Source organism: Spermophilus citellus, assembly GCF_964194105.1.
Source record: "Spermophilus citellus genome assembly, chromosome: 3".
Lineage (NCBI taxonomy): Eukaryota > Metazoa > Chordata > Mammalia > Rodentia > Sciuridae > Spermophilus > Spermophilus citellus.
Genome location: NC_138184.1, coordinates 153,812,434 through 153,830,174, shown reverse-complemented (window position 1 = coordinate 153,830,174; position 17,741 = coordinate 153,812,434). Strand labels below are relative to the sequence as shown.

General features: G+C 35.5%; 1 protein-coding gene across 1 annotated transcript in view; it reads left to right on the top strand.

The window, feature by feature from the left end:
- The first annotated feature begins 8,195 nt into the window (after nt 1-8,195).
- AHR (aryl hydrocarbon receptor) overlaps nt 8,196-17,741 on the top strand; it is a 46,965-nt gene continuing 37,419 nt past the window's right edge. The window contains exon 1 of the mRNA XM_081284438.1: nt 8,196-8,939. Coding sequence (XP_081140564.1) covers nt 8,875-8,939 — 65 coding nt within the window. The 5' untranslated portion in view covers nt 8,196-8,874. The remainder of the gene's footprint in view (nt 8,940-17,741) is intronic.

Below are 17,741 nucleotides of genomic sequence, written 5' to 3'. Positions count from 1 at the left end.
AATGTCAACATTTCATGCCCTAAAATAGACAAATTCTATAATTGAAACAAAATGGTTTGGGGGATTGTGTTATCCTATACTGACTTCCATTTTCTCATCATTTTGTTAATGTAGTTTTTGCTGAAGTTAACATTTGTTTCTGCTCTTCGAGAGTAACTCAAAAGAGTCAAAGTTTGCATTTTATTTCTTTTGTATATTTTATATATACAGTCAAAGCACTTAAGGGTTTGGATTGGTATCTTGGCTTTTTTTTCTGGTGCTTTGCTTTAAAATGTCATATACAAAGTTCGGCATAAATATGAGCATTAACAACGTGTATTTAAATAATTAAATACACATGGAAATGGTAGGAGACCTTCAATGATACACAAAATTATAAGAGGTTATGAGGGGCAAGGGGGAGGGAAAAAGAGGGAGAGAATTGAACAACAGCAGGGGAGGTAGAGAGGGAAGATGGGAGGGGAGGGGAGGGGAGGGGGGATAGTAGGGGATAGGAAAGGTAGCAGAATACAACAGTCACTAATATGGCATTATGTAAAAATGTGAATATGTAACAGATGTGATTCTGCAATCTGTATTTGGGGTGAAAATGGGAGTTCAAAACACAATTTGAGTCAAATGTATGAAAGATGATATATCATGAGCTATGTAATGCTTTAAATAATCAATAAAAAAAAGAAAAAAAATAATTAAATAATAAAGAAAATTATATACAAATAGCTAAAAAATGAAATATTTAAAAAACTGGTTTCTGGAGTTTAGACAGGAATTATAAAATAGTCTACTTATTTCTTCAGATACTACTGTACTGCAAAATAATTATTTTATTTACATGACTTTTCCTTGAAACATATTTGCTTTATGTGATTCTTTTAAAAATTATTATTATTATTACTGCAGTCATTGCTGTGCTGGGAATTGAACCCAGGGTCTCATACAGACTAGGCAAGAACTCTGCCACTAAACTCCATCTGCTACCCTATGAGACTTGGATAACCAGAATGGATTTAACCAGAAGCAGTGACTAAAAGAATGTAAAAGAGTTGTCCAAGAACTTGGAATAAATTGAATACTTTTAATCCATCTCCATTAGAACTCCTTACTTCTGTAAAAGCAGATGGGAATTCTATCTATGATCAGGCAGGAAAGTCACTCAACTAACTAAAGTCTTAAGTTTTACAAGGGAAATTCTTACAGCTTGCTTTAGGAGGGAAGGGTGGAGAACATGTTGTTTTACAGGACACTCCACCCTCAACTACATCCCCTTGATTAAATATGTAACCAGATCTCCTTTATCATTATCAATTTACCAATCAGGTAATGGCAGATTTTTCTGATGCTTGGTAAACAGTTGGACTGAGGAGGTTCTAAGGATATTACTTATACTACCTGTTTTGCAAAACTCTAAAGTGAAAATATTGAACTTGTAGTACAAGTTAACATTTTTTTTCCCAAAAGGTTAAAAAATATTATTTTAGTATATAAATCTGATAAATCCTGACTATTTAGGTATTATAAAGTCACAGAAAAGGTCAATGATGATTATATACAAAGATATTGGATAAGGGAGAAATTTCCCATGTATAAGAATAAGTAAAAAAAATTGTAAGTTATTAGAAACTATTGGTATTTTATTATTTGTAACTGACTGTATAATACAGGAAAATAATCAGCACATGCCAGGCAAATTCTTGAAATGTACAACTAGACATATATTATTCATCCCACAAATCCTACAAAATGGAAAGTGTGGCTTCTAACTTTGTTCTCAGTTTGGGTAAGTACAGAAACTTCATTTGTGTATTCTTTTATTTATCTTCGATCTCTTTTCTGCATTTCCTGAGAATAAGGATCTTCTCCAAAATAACCATGATACCACTATCAGCTTAAGAATCCTAATTCCCAGGCTACAACCCAGACAAATCAAATCATGACATATATAGAGCCTGGGCAACTCAATTTTATAAAGCTTCTATGGGATTACAGTATGCAACACAGGAGGAGAACTACTGTCTACAGATTGATTAAATTTAAGTTAAACATTTTTCAAGAAAGAACACATTGTTGGGCAGTTTTAATATGCATACAAATGCACTAGTCCTTTAAAGTTTAGCAAATTTAAAATATAGATTTGAGATCAGCCTTTCATAGTAGTTTACATTTATTTAAAATTTGAAGAAATCAAATTAATATATTTGCTCTTTTAAAAATAATTGCATTTGATCTTCATTTAGCTTACTTTAAAATGCAGAAAATATTGTTATATCTACCAAAATACATTTCCTTATAGTTAAATGACTTTAATATAAATTATATTTATATATCTTAACAAAATGCTAATAAATCAGATATGAATCTTAGCATATGAACAAAGTTTTCTTTATAAACTTTCCCATAATCAAAAATCACATTTATTAGAAAAAGAGTTCCAGAAAGTAAAAATCAAAATTTAAACTTAATGCATATTGATATTTAAGAAAATATTCCCTAAGTAAATGAAAATATTTTTGACTATTTCTATATTTTATTGCACATCCCTGTCACAGTTAAGACTAAAATCAGTCTAAAACATCTTTACAAAATTCTTCAACATCTGTTACTTACTTACTTGTGGCTTCTGATGATGATATTATTGTAGAATATCTAAGCAAGACTGCATTAAGATTTAAAACTAGCCCTTAGATATATTTGTCTATGTTAGAGTCATCAGTGCTAGAGACAAAACAACTGATAAGTAAAGTGGTTGTTTTTAAGGAATAGAAGTCAGAAGATCTGGATTATAGGCTTTATCTCCCTGGGCCCGAAGTTTCTCACCTGCTAAATGAGGGAATTAGCTATTTCAAGGTTGCAAAACTGTCTTGGTTTGTGGGATTCTTAATGTCTCAGTAATTTTTTAATGGATACAGGCTTAAAAAATTACCTAATGGTTTCATTTACTACATAGATAGGTGCAAACTCATGTATGTCCATCCTAACAATATAGTAGTTATTTTAAACAATAATACACACATATTTAATTTTATTTCATTCTTAATGTGATATACACCTACACTGGACTCCGTACAAGTTTTCAAATCTTCAAATCAGATTTGAAACCAGCATTTCATTTCCTCTTTCATAGTAATTTCTCCTGGTACTTGTACTTCCTCACAACTTACAGAAACCCGGCTTCATGAAGATCTAAAGGAATGCATGGGCTATGATTTTTAAAATATTTGACAGCATGTGGTGGTACACGCCTGTAACCCCAGTGCTTCAGGAGGCTAAGACAGGAGGACTCCAAGTTCAATACCAGCTTCAGTGATTTAGCAAGGCCCTAAGTAACTTAGTGAGCCTCTGTCTCAAAATAAAAAGAAAAATTAAGTAAATGTAAACTACTATGAGGGGAATGTGGCTCAGTGGTAAAGTGCCCCTGGGTTAAATCTCCCAGTACCAATAAATAAATAAACAAACAAACAAACAAACAAACACTTGATATAATTATAATGTGTGATCTAAGACATGAGCATGTGATCTAGAGCATGAGTTACAAAAGAATTCTGAGACCCAGCGGTAAGGAGCTGTAGGACTGAAGAGGACAAAAAAGTGATACATTTTCTGTCTTCTTCCAATAACCTTCCTTTCCCACTTCATCTACAAAATGCCTACCCCTGCTTTAGGTCTCAGCTCAAGCTTCTTCAGAGAACTTCCCCTATTTCAAATCTACCTATTAAGTATGCTCAGATAATTCATCTTGCAGCAGTTAGTACAATTGCAATTATACACTTATTTATGTAGCTATTCTCATCTCTCTTATTACAATGTGAGTTCTAAAACAACAAGAACATGTCTGATATCACCATGTATCACACAATGTCTGGTATATTACAGGTGCTAAAATATTTTGCTCATCGAAATGAATGAATGCATATATTGTGACAGAAAAGGTTTAGCAGTTGTTTTCCTTTATTCTAGACTTATAAGTATACTTATAAGCTGATACAAGTCCTAAAACATTTAGAAACCTATAGACATATAGCTGCATCTGAAACTTCAGAAGTTAAACTCATTTCACTAATTAAAAGAATGGCATTCTCTGGTTAAGGCAGTCAAGTGTGCATGAACCCTTATCAGCAAAATGTTAAAAGGAAACAATTATATTGCTACTAAAAATTGATCAGGGAAAACTTAGCAGATTTTTATGCCACAAACCATATTTTGAGAACCACGTTCTGGTAATTAGACATAAAAAGCAATAGTTTCTAGAAAGTATCAGTTTGTATTTTTTCTTTAAATATCTTTACACTAAAAACTGGCTTTATTAACATGCTAAGCACAATGTTAAAGGGAAGTTCATGGGGTCACTACTCAAATGAAGTGAATTCTGGAAATTTGACATTTTATTTTAATCCTGGCTGTCCAAAGATCTATTACTTAACTGAGGCTATGTCATAGAAGATTGCATAATATTACTTCTGGATAATGAAAACAGTTTTAAAGTCAAACAGAAAATAAGAGCATGAAAGCAGGTAAAGATAAGATAGATATTGACTGAATCGAATGCTAACAACTCTGAAAAGGGTAGACATTAAAAAACTGAATGAAGATCAATTCTTCGAATATAGTACATTGAATACACCATTTTTCTAATGAGGAGCTATAAGCTACAGAATCAATAAATTATGTTTTGATGTGCATTTTTACTATGCTGGGAAGAAATTATTCTTTTACACTTTATAAAGTTCAGATAGAATGGCTCTGTATACTTATACAGAGATAAAGAAATGGAAAAGAAGGTAAGATAGTTTTGACTCTGTGCTCCTGGAATTGCTAATCCACTAATCCATAAATAGTAAATTCCTGCTACATGCACTGTCTTTTGGGGGATTTTTTTTTTTTTTGCCTTAAACTGAAAGCTGGCTCTCCAGGAGGATATTATTCCCTACAAGCCTTCCCAGAAGGTATGTAATTATTTTCCTTTATGACACAGCTCAGATATAGGGTTGATGTTCACCTTCCTGTTGCCCCTTCCCAGATTATTTTTACTTTATGCTCTTCTAAAATTAAAACAAAAACTATAAACTACAATATATACACTTCCTTTGTAGCTCATGCTAAAATATTCTCCCATCACATCTTCATCTTTCTAATCTAAATTTTACTGGTCTAGTATATCTCACTCATTATCTTTTCTTCCAGTGGCTGTAGAGGATGGTTCCTCGAACTTTATACACAGTTGATTCACCTGGAAGTACTTGTTAGATTCAGATTTTGACTTACGAAGGACACACAGATTCTGCACTTCCTATAATTCCCCATGAGAAGTTGTGGACCACTTTTAATAGAAAGCATTTAGGAAGCTATATCTACTATTATCTAATCTGTTATAGTCCTAATCTCCCATTTACATTTTGATACTCATTCCCTCCTGCTTTTATTATCAATAATCTCTATTATTCCTTCACTGCTCCTTGTCCTTCTTACATAGTAAATCTCTCCATCTCTCTCACCTGCTAAAGTATCACCCCCTGAAAACCTGGAACAAAACAAAACACCACCACCACCAATAACAACAACATCATGTTGCCCAAGCTTGTTTCCAAACTCAGGATTCTTCTGCCTCCTCTTCTCATGTGATTGGGATTATAGGTGTATGCCAGCATGCCTGGCTTCAAAACAAAACAAAACAAAAAAACCCCTCAATTCCTGTCTCGTGTTTTTCCTATTCACCACTAACCACCAACCTTTTAAAAAGAACCATTTGAGGGGTTGAGGTTGTGGTTCAGCAGCAGAGCACTCACCTAGCACATGCAGGGCACTGGGTTCAATCCTCAGCACTACAAAGAAATAAAATAAATGTATTGTGTCCAAGTACCTCTAAAGCAAAATATTTTTAAAAAATTTAAAAAAGAAGAACCATTTGACAAGACCTATTGGTGCCTGCCTGAAATCCCATCTATACTGGAGGCTGAGGCAAGAGGATAGTATATTCAAGGCTGGCCTGGGCAACCTACTTAGATTAGCTTAAAATAAAAAGGGCTCGGTTCTACTCATTCTTTTCTAGTATACATTCCTGACATTTTAATGAACATACATGACACCTCCATATTCTCTTGCCTAAGTGCAGTAACTTCTGAATTTATGTCTCCAGCTTATACCTCTTCTTTGAGCTGGTCTACTCAACATCTTCTCTTAGATGTCTCAAAGATACCTCAAACATGAGGCTTGAAGGTTAATTAATAATTTTTAACTCCACCAGATGCACAAGTCCAGAAAACTATGAATTGCATTCTTGACATATCCTTTTTCTTCACTGCCATGTATCCTCTTATCTGACATCTCCCAGGTATCTACCAAATCTTTTATATTTTCTTTATCTTCATCATCATTGCCACTCTAGTTTTGGCATTTTCATTTCTTGGCTGGGATACTGCAGTGATTTCTTAAGAAGCCACCATCCATTTCACTTTACTTTTCCATCTTTAATCTGCTCCACAGCGTACAGATATAGTGATTTTTCTGAAATGCAATTTGATTATTTCCTCTCCCCTCTGCTCATCCTAAACTTCTTTTAGTCCTTCATACTTGCCAGGTTCCTTCCCACCAAAGGGTCATTACTTACACAGAATGCTCTTCTCCTAGGTAATCCTATTCAGACATCAACTCAATTATTTTATTGGGAAAACCTTTCTTTGCCTCAATGACTAGGTAAAATTTATCCACTAGAACATAATACAGAATCATGTACTTCCCCATTACATTTATGACATTCCATATGTTCTTAATTCCTGAGGGCATTTGTTTGCTACTAATTTTCCAGTACTAGCATGATTCCTGGCACATAGTAGGTATTCTCACAATATCTTTTGAATGCATTAATGTATGGAAGGGAATGATATTGTAATAAGCTAAGGAATCCTGAATGAATTGGCATTTAATCAGGGTACTATTTTTCTGTTATTATTGAGGACAGGTGGAGGGAATTGAATTGTGGATAATGCAACCAACAAAATTCAATAGTATTTTCTAGATCCACATACAATGTAGAGGAATTTAAGATGATTCCTAGGTGGAGTGAAGAATGAACATGGAGATCTTCGGGGTCAATGAGTTCAATTTGTTGCACTGAATTTTAGGTGACAAATTCACAGAGTAGACCGACTTGAAGATATTTTAAAATGTAGGAATAAGTATGGTGTGAGAAATTATCTAGGAATCTTCATCTTAAATTGGTGCCCTCTGGTCTCTGTGAGCAAACATTTTCCTGTCTCTATTCACCATTGTGGTTAACATGAAGTGTCAGAACTCTTGGATCCATCCTGGATTGTTTTCTCTCATCTCCTCTTCCCTTACACTTTTCTAAAATGTTCAATGTTTTCTTCACTTATCTTTAACCACTGCTATTTCCTTGCACTTTCACCTGGACTATTTCATCAACTTCTTAACTACTCTCTTTGCAAGCATTCTTGCTCTCCAGTAATCCAGTTTGCAAATTCCTTTGAGAGTGACTTTCCAAGACCCCGTAATGTCACTTTCCTGATTAATATCTTTACAACACTTCCATTACCCATAGAATAAAATCAGAACTTTTCATCAAGGCTTTATCATTTTTTTCTAGAATTTCTGAATATTATCTCCAGTTTTTCTCTTCAACTCTGTATCAGACTCTTATTCCAGCTCCTCTTCTCCAATCATACAAGACTACTTAATATCACCCAAATATCCTAAATGCTCTCATGCTTTCTTCCTAATAATAATAATAATAATAGCCAAGAAGATTCCTCCTATTCTTCAAGTCTCAACTCAAATGTGTCTTTTGGAAGCATTCCCCACTAGAACACTTACAGTTCCACTGGTTATCGGTAGCTCACTGAAAATCTTAGCCAAGTTAGCTGACTAGCCGACTCAGTATCAAATAAGTGGAATTAAGCTCACACTTGGCATATCTTGATATAATCAAAGATATATACCTAAAAAATTTTAAGCATAATTCGTTGACACCTCTTTCTCAGGTGGAAAATAGGTCTACAGGAAAAAAACAAAAAACAAATAAACAAACAAACAAAAAACCCTCCTTTGGACCTCAAGAAGATGGCTACTGGAGGGCGTCGTTACGTCCTACGTCATCACGTGCTGGGATGAGGGTGTGACCCTAAGGGAGACGGTGGTGGGGCGGGACCCAGCAGGTGGGCGGGGCTACCAGGGATCAGGGCAGGGCGGGGCGAGGCCGGTGTGGGGTCGGGGACGCTTCTGCTATTCAGCCGGTGCGCGCGACTGCTGGAGGCTGCGTCAGGGGAGTCCACTCGACGCTTAGTCCCGAGAGCGTGCCCTGGACCGCCAGCTTAGTCCAGAATCAGGCGTGTAGCCGAACGGAAGCAAGTGGCAGCAAGGACTGGTGGCCGGTGCCTGAGCTCCGCGGGCGGGAAGCACCCAGGATCGGGGAAGCCCCGGGAGCTGCGCTGCGGCGCCTCCCTCACCCTAGGGGCAGCAGTGACGGTCACGGGGCGCGGCGCCACCGCGCGCGACCCAGGCCAGGATTCTAAACAGACGCCCAGGCTCCTCCTTCGATCGGGCCACCTCACCTTCGGGCAGCACCGCCTCGCCTCCGCGGGTGTAGACGACACCTGCGCCTCCTCGCTACGGGTCTCCGCCCCTCGCCCTTCCCCCCACAACCCCCCCTTCCTCGACTGCCAGGCCCGGGCAGCTCACCTGGACCAGCGCAGGCTGCGGGAGCTAGGCGCGAGGGGTGCGGCGCCCTAGTCACTGTCCCAGGAGGACGCAGGTGGAGCGAGCGCGGTTTCGTGGAACGTGCGGGCGGTCGCCGCCTTCCCGGTTGCCAGAGTCGGGGGGACCGGGCTGTTTGTGTCGGTAAGGAGCTGCAACCGGCTGGGCACCATGAACAGCAGCAGCGCCAACATCACCTATGCCAGTCGCAAACGGCGGAAGCCGGTGCAGAAAACGTGAGTGTCCGAAGCGCGTCCTCAGCACGGGGGCTGGGCGCTCAGGCTCACCAGTGCGGGAGGCGGCCCTACCCCGCCCCCAAATCCCCGCGATCCGGGGGGATTAGGTCCATTCTCCACACAGCCCGCCCAATGGAGAGTTGAAGGCCAGAGGAGAAACCCAGGACTTGGATTCTCTTATTTCCAGTTTTTGCATTTAAAATAATTGCACCCCGGGTTACCAGAGCAAATGCGCCCTCTGACATTTGCAACTCTGTAATCTCTTATTTGGTACTAATTTGTTGACAGCTCTGACCTGCTTTGTGGTGTTCCTGGATTAGTTAGCCTAAAACTGTCTTGAAATCCCTCTCCACTCTAAATATCCTCATGGGTTAGGTTAGAGGACAGTCTTAATTCTGATTCTTGGTAGAAAGCTTTGTAGGGTGAGATGTTTTAAAGAGCCAAACACGTGCTGTCTTGAAGGAAGATGCAGAGTGCTGTTAAAGGCATTTTTTTTCCTCCACAGCAGTTGGTTTAATGTTGTGCCACGTTATTTAATTATTAGGCAGTAATTTTGTAGTGACAATATCGTTAAAAAGAGTTACAGGGATGGGAGCAGGTAGGAGTGTGCAGTGAGATTGTATTCTTAGCTATCTTTAGAAGCAGCTTTCTTATCACTTTTGGGTTGGTTTTAGGGTCTGTAAAGTAAAAGATTTAGAACAGTTTTTATTGAGAGAGAAGTTTTCATTCTTAATATCTACCTGTAATTCCCTTTTCCCCTACTTCAAAGTTTTGTCAATTGTAATAGTGTAACTACACTGGAATTTCTTCCTTTTTTTTTTTTTTTTTTTTTTTTGGTGGTGTTGGGGGTGTTTGTTTTGGTGGAATGTTTGTATGAGATGACAAATAAATACATCAAAAAATGTTTTCAGGAAAAAAATCAGCGCTTCAAACAGATTTCCTTTTGTGAGTCTTATTGATGTATTATTGTCTTTTGAGTTTCATCAGCATTTTTCAAATTTTCGTGAACAATTTTAAAAACACTTAAACTTTTAGTCAGAAGAAATCAGAAGTGTACTTTTCACTTAAAACTTAACTGTCCCTATATGAGAACCCAGAAAAATAGCAGCTTCATAGTTATACAGTATTTAAAGTTAGTTACCTAAAATTTCATTTTTCTGGAACTTTAATTTCCTTTAAAAATTTCAGTTCTCATGGGTCTTCAGATCTTTGACTTAATAGTTTTGCATTAACAGAGGATTTCCCTCTGTAGATAGACTGGTTATAATATAGAAAGAGGTTTTATAATACAGTGTATCTGACAGCAGTATTGTCTAGTCAGCAATTTTCTGTCTTGACAATTCTGAGACATTGATTTATAATATTTTTATTTTGTAGAAAGGTTTTGTAAAGTAAAGCATTTTTTCTAATTTGATTTTGTTCTTGATGGTTAAAACTGAGAGGCATTCTCTAATGCCTATTCCATGTATTTATTAATATAATGATACACTTAGCATAATTTATAATAGGCTTTTATGTGTTTGGTAAGAAAATTTGAAGCCCTGAATGGTTTTAAAGACATTAAGTTTCAGTCAGTAGGTTATAAAAGGACATAGATTGCTTTATAAACAAAATCAAGTACCTTAATTTTATATTCATTATAAAGTTTTAACATTTGGGGTTTTCTAGTTAATATTTTATAAAAGATTTTCCCTTTTAATATACTACATTTTCCTTTTGAATGAGATGTTCTTTTATTATATTATTTTCATATTTTAATGTACTTCCTTAGACTTTTTAATGCATTTTATTTTATTTTATTTGTTCTAATTAGTTATACATAGCAGTAGAATGCATTTTGATACTTCCTTAGACTTTAATATCCTTGCGTTTAATACTTTCTTCTACTATAAGTATTCTCATTCATCCACACTTTATTATAGATATTAATAGTTATTATAAATGTTTATCAAACATTTACCAATCACCATGCATTGCTTCTAATCATATAGATGTTTTAAGTGTCACCAGTTTCTTCTATAAGAAAAGTCTAGTGCTGACAGTTAGATGAGCAAGTGAAAGTGTTGAAGTTATTTTTACCTGAATAAAAATAAAAATGCAGTTAATCAAAGTTTGCTCAAAGAATGAGACCATTAAACTTTCTAGTAAATTTAATATGAATTTTTAAATTAAACTACTATTTTGTAGCTAATGAGGCCTAAAACATGATAACCTTGGGAAAAAGACATATTGACTTGGAAAATGCTATGCTATTCTGATTTACTTTACTTGGACTCTTTAAATTATAGCCATTTTATTCTATGGCATTTATTATAGAACTGTTTAAAAGGGTGGTCATTTGCTTATACAATTCCATAAAATTTTGGAATAAAGTAGGTGACATAATTGTAACCTGAAGCTCTTTTAGTCATTTGAATTTATTGAGCAAAATAAACTCCCTCTAGTGGTAGGTGTCACATTGAAAATTATCTTTATTAGTAGGAAATACATTTTAAATGTGTTAAATTTAATTTCACTGAAGTGTCTTGTACAAAGTAGACTCTGAATAGATGTTCCCCTTCTTTTTCGAGCAATGAATGTTAGGAATTTATAGAATCTGTAACAACCTTGCATACAATCCCATGTTTCTACCTTCAAGAAGAAAATCTCAAAGACAATATTAGGAGTAGAATCCACTAACTCTTCTTCGAATATTGTTCCATGCTTAGTAAACCTTCTAAAAGAGAGAACAGACATTTTTATTTACATCCTGTTCTTTTATTCTCTTTGGAGACGAAAGAGTTTCTGTGTATTTGTCTATTTTGTCTCATGAAGAGAGTTGAAAAGCCCACTGTAGGATTAAATAGAATCTGTTTTTCTTTCAGCGACAATAAATTTGAATATATTTTTGAAGTTTTACTAATACAGAAAAAAATTAATGGCATTTCAATTTACCATATTTCTAGGAAGTTAGTACTGAATGTTTACAAAGAATAGCTGTGGAGTTGATGACAGCCACACTGAAAGATGATTCCAGCAGTAGTAGGGATTAAGCCAGAAAGAGTAAGGTGAGGTGTCAGGACTGGAAGTATTCTGAGCATTGGAGGGTCCTCTGTTAAAATGCACACTGATGAAATCTTTGACTTCATTAACATACTAATAAGATTGATATAAAAGCATTGTCTTTCTTGCTATTCTTGCTAACTTGCAGTTCCATCTCCTTAAACATCACGAACCTCATTTATATAATACATTTATGTATGTATTATTATTTTCAATATATTATCCTCATTAAATGTTTCATATAGATGTAGTGTGATGCCATTTTCTAACAAGCATTTGAAATATAAAGGTGGGTCTTTTCAATTATATAACTATTTCTCCATCATTTCTCTCAAATAGCTTTATTCAGAAAGTTTATATGTTGTGGCTATCAATACTCTTACACTTTGGACTATGAACTGAAGTGAGTAAAAATGTTTATAGGTAACGTTAAATGACAAAAAGAGGAAAGAAAGTTTAATGTACAAATTGAAAGCACTGGATCTGAAGTAAAAATTGAGATCGGATTTCCTGACTTATAGATCTAGTCAAGTTTTATGACTAAAACATGACAGTCTACTCCTACACTGCCACTATCACAATTAAAACTAATAGAACAATGAGCATTTTATAAATTGTGAAGACTGTTAAAGATACAGATGAGACAGGAACATAAGTCCTTTTCTTTAAATAATTATAGCTTACATTATAACAGAACAATCAATTCTCCTATGAAACAGTGAGAGGCAGTAGATGATTGTGTTCTCAGTTTCAGATGCGACTGAAATGTGTCACTTCATTGAGAATAAACTTACGTAGCACATGCTTATTCCTGAATTTAATTAAAACAATTACATAGAAATAAAACCAGGCAAATCTTTTATTTACGTATTTATTTATTTTGATACTGGGGATTGAGTTCAGGGGGCCCTTTAACACTAAACTACATGCCATCCCAGCCCTTTTTAAAATTTTGAGACAGGGTTTCTTAGGGCCTTGCAAAGTTGCTGAGGCTGGCATTGAATTTGTGATTCTCCTGCCTCAGCTTCCTGAGTCTCTGGGACTACAGGAGGTTGCCAAAGCACCTGGCAAAACCATGCAAATCTTTAACAATAGTTCGTTTGTACTTCCACACTTCTTTTTGCATAGTGGTTTAATATAACAATCAACTGTTTATTAGCATTTACTCTGACACAAAACAATGTTTTACATATACCACCTTATTTTATTTTTATAGTAGTACTAAGGAAACAATATTAAGTTTTATGGATAGATACCAAAGTTTAGGTACAGAATTAGTTGGATAGTACATAAAAAACCTGAGTTTGGATGATGGATCCCCAGGTCTTTTGGTTCTAAAGCTTATGTTCTTAACCAGCTTCACAGTACTGTCTAGTGAAAAAGTTCAGTGATGCATATGGTACACCCATATCCTAAGGATTTCCTTTTGTCCACTGTTTCTCCTCAGATAGCATTGTGGCTGAAGTAAATTATTTCCCATTTCCCATCATGATTTATACTTGCTCATCCCATGCTTGCATTCATGTCCTTTCCTCTTGGAATCTCTTTTTCCTATCTTGCTAATTTGTTACCCACCTCCTTCGTTTAAAACATTGTTTTTTAATGGCTACATAGCCATGTATTCCATAATTTTCACTGTTTTCATTTTGGGGGAAGTTCTGTTTCTCCAATCTCAATATTTTAACTAGTATTTTAGAGAATATCCTTGTGATATGTAAATTCTTATATTAGTTATTAGTTATTTCCTTAGGAAAAATTCCTATAAGGGGAATTTGGGGGTAGAACCTTTAGGATTGAACCAAATATTACACTCAAAGAGGTAGTGTCAAATTAGTTCCAAAAAGATTGCTAATTATATTTACATTGGCAGTCTGTGGACATGATTATATACTTTCATTTTTGCTTTAAAAATATTGTCAATTTCATAAGCAAATAAAGGTTGAGAAGGTAATTGCACTTATATGTTGGGATTGCACTTGTGTGTGATAATAGGAATATTTAGGTTTCCATATATTCTACTTGAGGTGTCCTTTACATATCAGTGTGTTTTATCTCATTTTTGTTTTTCAATTGGTCCTCCTTTTTATTGAAATATTGTTTTAAAATGTATTCATATTATTTATAATATACATGCAAATTTAAATTTAGCAATTTAGGCTTTATCCTTTGATGTCTTATTGTGGTAGTTAAGGATTTTAGCACTCTTTCAGCTCTCCTTAACCTTTTTCATCTGTCTCCATCCTGGCAATTTTGAATTACATTCACTTTCAATATTTCATTATTTTCAATTATATAAATATTATTTACTGCTGAAATAAGTATTATGCTTATTATCATATGCTATGATTACATTCTTCTTCTAGTTGTGTACTACTGTTGATTTCTTTTCTACCTGTTTTCCGTCTTTTTATTTATTTGCATCTAGGTTTAGCTGTTTCTTAGGTTTATTGGAGATAGTTTGTATTTCTCTTTGTTTTCCTTATTTTGGTGTGATTTTTCTGAAAGAGCAAGATAGTTGTAGAAGTTATGTTTTCTACTATCATGAAACCAGAAATGTCTTGCTTGAATTTAACACTCGATTTAGATGTCCACATCTTCATCTAAGCATCTGGTACATCACTTTTATAGCATATAAATTTTTGAGCAATATATTATGCTTGATTTGTCTTGGTATAGTATATATTTCCTCCTAGAAGGAAAAGTAAGCCTTTTAAAGAGAGAATCTTCTTTCATCTTTGTAGCTGTCAGAGCTAGTGTATGTAGTACCATGCACATAGTAGGTATTTGAGATTCACTAATTTAACAAGTTTCCATCACTTGAAATTTTTCTGGCCATGTTTCAGTGATTCTAGTATGAAAGATCCAGATTTATGTAGGATCAAGGGGTATTGATTTTTTTTTTAAAAAAAGTGAACATGCATAGAAAAATTAAGAGAACATTCATAATGATTTTTTAAAATATTATGGGAAGATTAGCAATTCCTAGGGCATATTTCATTTTCTTGGTTCTTATTTTTAATGTGTTGTGCTAGAAATTATGCTTTTTATATCTCATGGGGAAAGCAAAGAACCCGTCATAACTAGAAAGCGGCAATAGGATAGTGGCAGAATTAAGACATATTCAAAGTGACTTCCAACCAGAAATCTCAGAAATTTTTGTGATTTATTTTTTCTTCATATAGGGAAGAAAACACCCAGCAGCATCCACCATATAAATGAAATTTGACTGTAATACTATAATAAGCACATAATTTATAAGCACTTGAGCTTTTTATTCAGAGATGAGTACATACACACTGGAGCTAAGAGGAGAAAGTAAAGAATAACTGTGGGTTGAGGTTGGGCTTTGTTGGGTGTAGTTTGTTTGGTAGAGGGATGTATTGAGGAATATTTCACATTTTCTAGCTGGTGGATGGAAAGTAGGACCATCATAGATGCTGAGAAGAGTGGGCCCAAGTTCTAGAAAGCATGAAGGAGTACATATAGGACACGGACTGACAATAAAAATATTTGCAGTTATTGGCAGGTAGATTGAAGCAGTGGTAGTAGATTAAACTGCCCAGAGAAAAGAAGTGACAGAGAAGCTCCTCAGTACTGAGAGCTAATTTCTAGTTAGAAAACATCACTTTAAGTTTATAGGATCACTGAAACTATATCTTTGCATTGTCATTTTGATGCTTTATAATAAATATATAAAAAAACTTCAACTAATTTTGTTATTAAACTGGATTGTCAATTTTGAGGGTTTTGCTTCAAACACTGGGCACAAATGATGGCTAACATTTAGTTTGGGAGGTTATGAAGACTTTAAGATAAGATTCAGACTGTTATTGGACATACTGTGGGGCCTGTTACCACCAGTAGTTACTGTGTGCAGGGCTTTTAAAACAGAAGCATGACATGCAGTCAGCTAGGGCCTTGATTTCACAACAGTTTTGTTTTACAAGTTGGGACAGAATTTTTGAGGTTAAGGTTTAAAAAAATAATAAATTGCTTCTTTGCCTCATCAACATCTTACATTGTCTCTCTTATTTCAGATTTCTGATCTCCAGATCTCCCAATGATGTTTATTTATATTTAAAATGTAACCTATTATTTAAACATTAGTTGCCATTGTATTATGGTATAGGTTTAAGGACATTATAAAAATAAAAACATTAGTATTACCTATGATAACTATAGTTGGTTATTTACATTTATTCTGTGCAGCTTTTATTTGTGTAAGCATGTATGAAATATTTCCACAAAATGATTCTGAATATTTCTTACAAATAAGGGCCAAATGTAGTACTTTAACAATCTGTTTAAAAGCTTGAAATCTAGTGGAAACACAGCAGATTTGAAGTGCTGAGTACTTCTCTACCCTGATCTTACTTAATTCTTCTGTGTATTTTACTTTCTTCTGTGGCTTCCAGATTTCCTGGTTCTTCTCTAGTCTGTCTTATATTCCTCCTGGATGATAAGAAGTGATAAGGCAGATATTGCTGCCTGTACATCTTCCTCAGGCCTATACCTAAACGCAAGTATCACTCAAGTCACTTTTCTTCTTTTTTTAATGTATCTCCCATTGGGAAACATAGTTATTTTTCTAAGCTCCAAAGCCCAGAGTCATTTGATACCTCTCCTCGCTCAGTGCTTTCCTCTCCTTTACTTCCCTTACCAACTAGGCTTAGTTCAGTGCCCATTTGAGTCTGGGTTAAACCTCTCTTCAAGCCACTCCTTTCTTACCATCCATACCATCACTGCCTCTGGGCAGACTCTGATCCTTTCTTTTCTCAACACCTCTGGCTGGCAAACATAAATAGAGAAATCTACCCTGTATAAATAGAGAAATCTACTACTATGCTGGGCCCTGGGGCTACAAAAAATGACGATGCTTCCGCTGTAATGTGAGCAACAGATGAGTATATGGAGCGAAGTTGCTCAATACTTGACTTTTGGAAATTAGATTCTCATGCTAAATATTTCATAAGGTATACAGCAGTACATCAGAGATGTGGGCAGTTTTGCATTGTGTAAAGAAACAGCCTCAGAATCTAGTGCAGGGTTGACTACCACAAAGAGCCAGCACTCAACGGGCAGCAGTACCACATGGAGACTGCTTTAGAGCTGCTGTTGTTTCCCCTGTGTCATATAACTTGTCTTGCTGCAGTGTTTGTGTTACTCTCTTCTCCCCAGTGTTTTGTAATCATCACTGGAAAGTTACCAAGAGTTCAGGACTAGACTGTGTACACATTTTCAATTTATGTGAAGTTATTTGTAAAGAGTATTCCTTAATGTAATGGCTCTGTAAAACATTTGTTCAAGATACAGAAGCCATTTGGGAGTAGCTAATCCACTATAAAGCAGGTCAGGGAAGACTTTTTTTAAAAAAAAATCTTTATTTATTTTTATGTGGTGCTGAGGATCGAACCCAGTGCCCCACACATACGAGGTGGGTGCTCTACCACTGAGCTACAGCCCCAGCCCAGGGATAACTTTTTATAAAAGTCTTGAACAAGGACTCAAAGTGGGTAAGACAAAACAGAGGTTGCCTGAATGTACCAAAGTGAATGTTGATAACTCTAAGAAATTTCTTAGTTCTGGGATGTAATGGATAAGGAAGTCTGATGGAGGAAATGAAGCCAGAGGGTAGACAAAGGCTAGAAAGATTGTGAAGGGTTTTGTGAAGAGAGTAAGGACAGTTCAGAGCTACCGAAAGGTTTTAATCGGAGGAATAACGTAAGCAGATGTATGTTTTGGAAAGAAATTCCTGGTGAT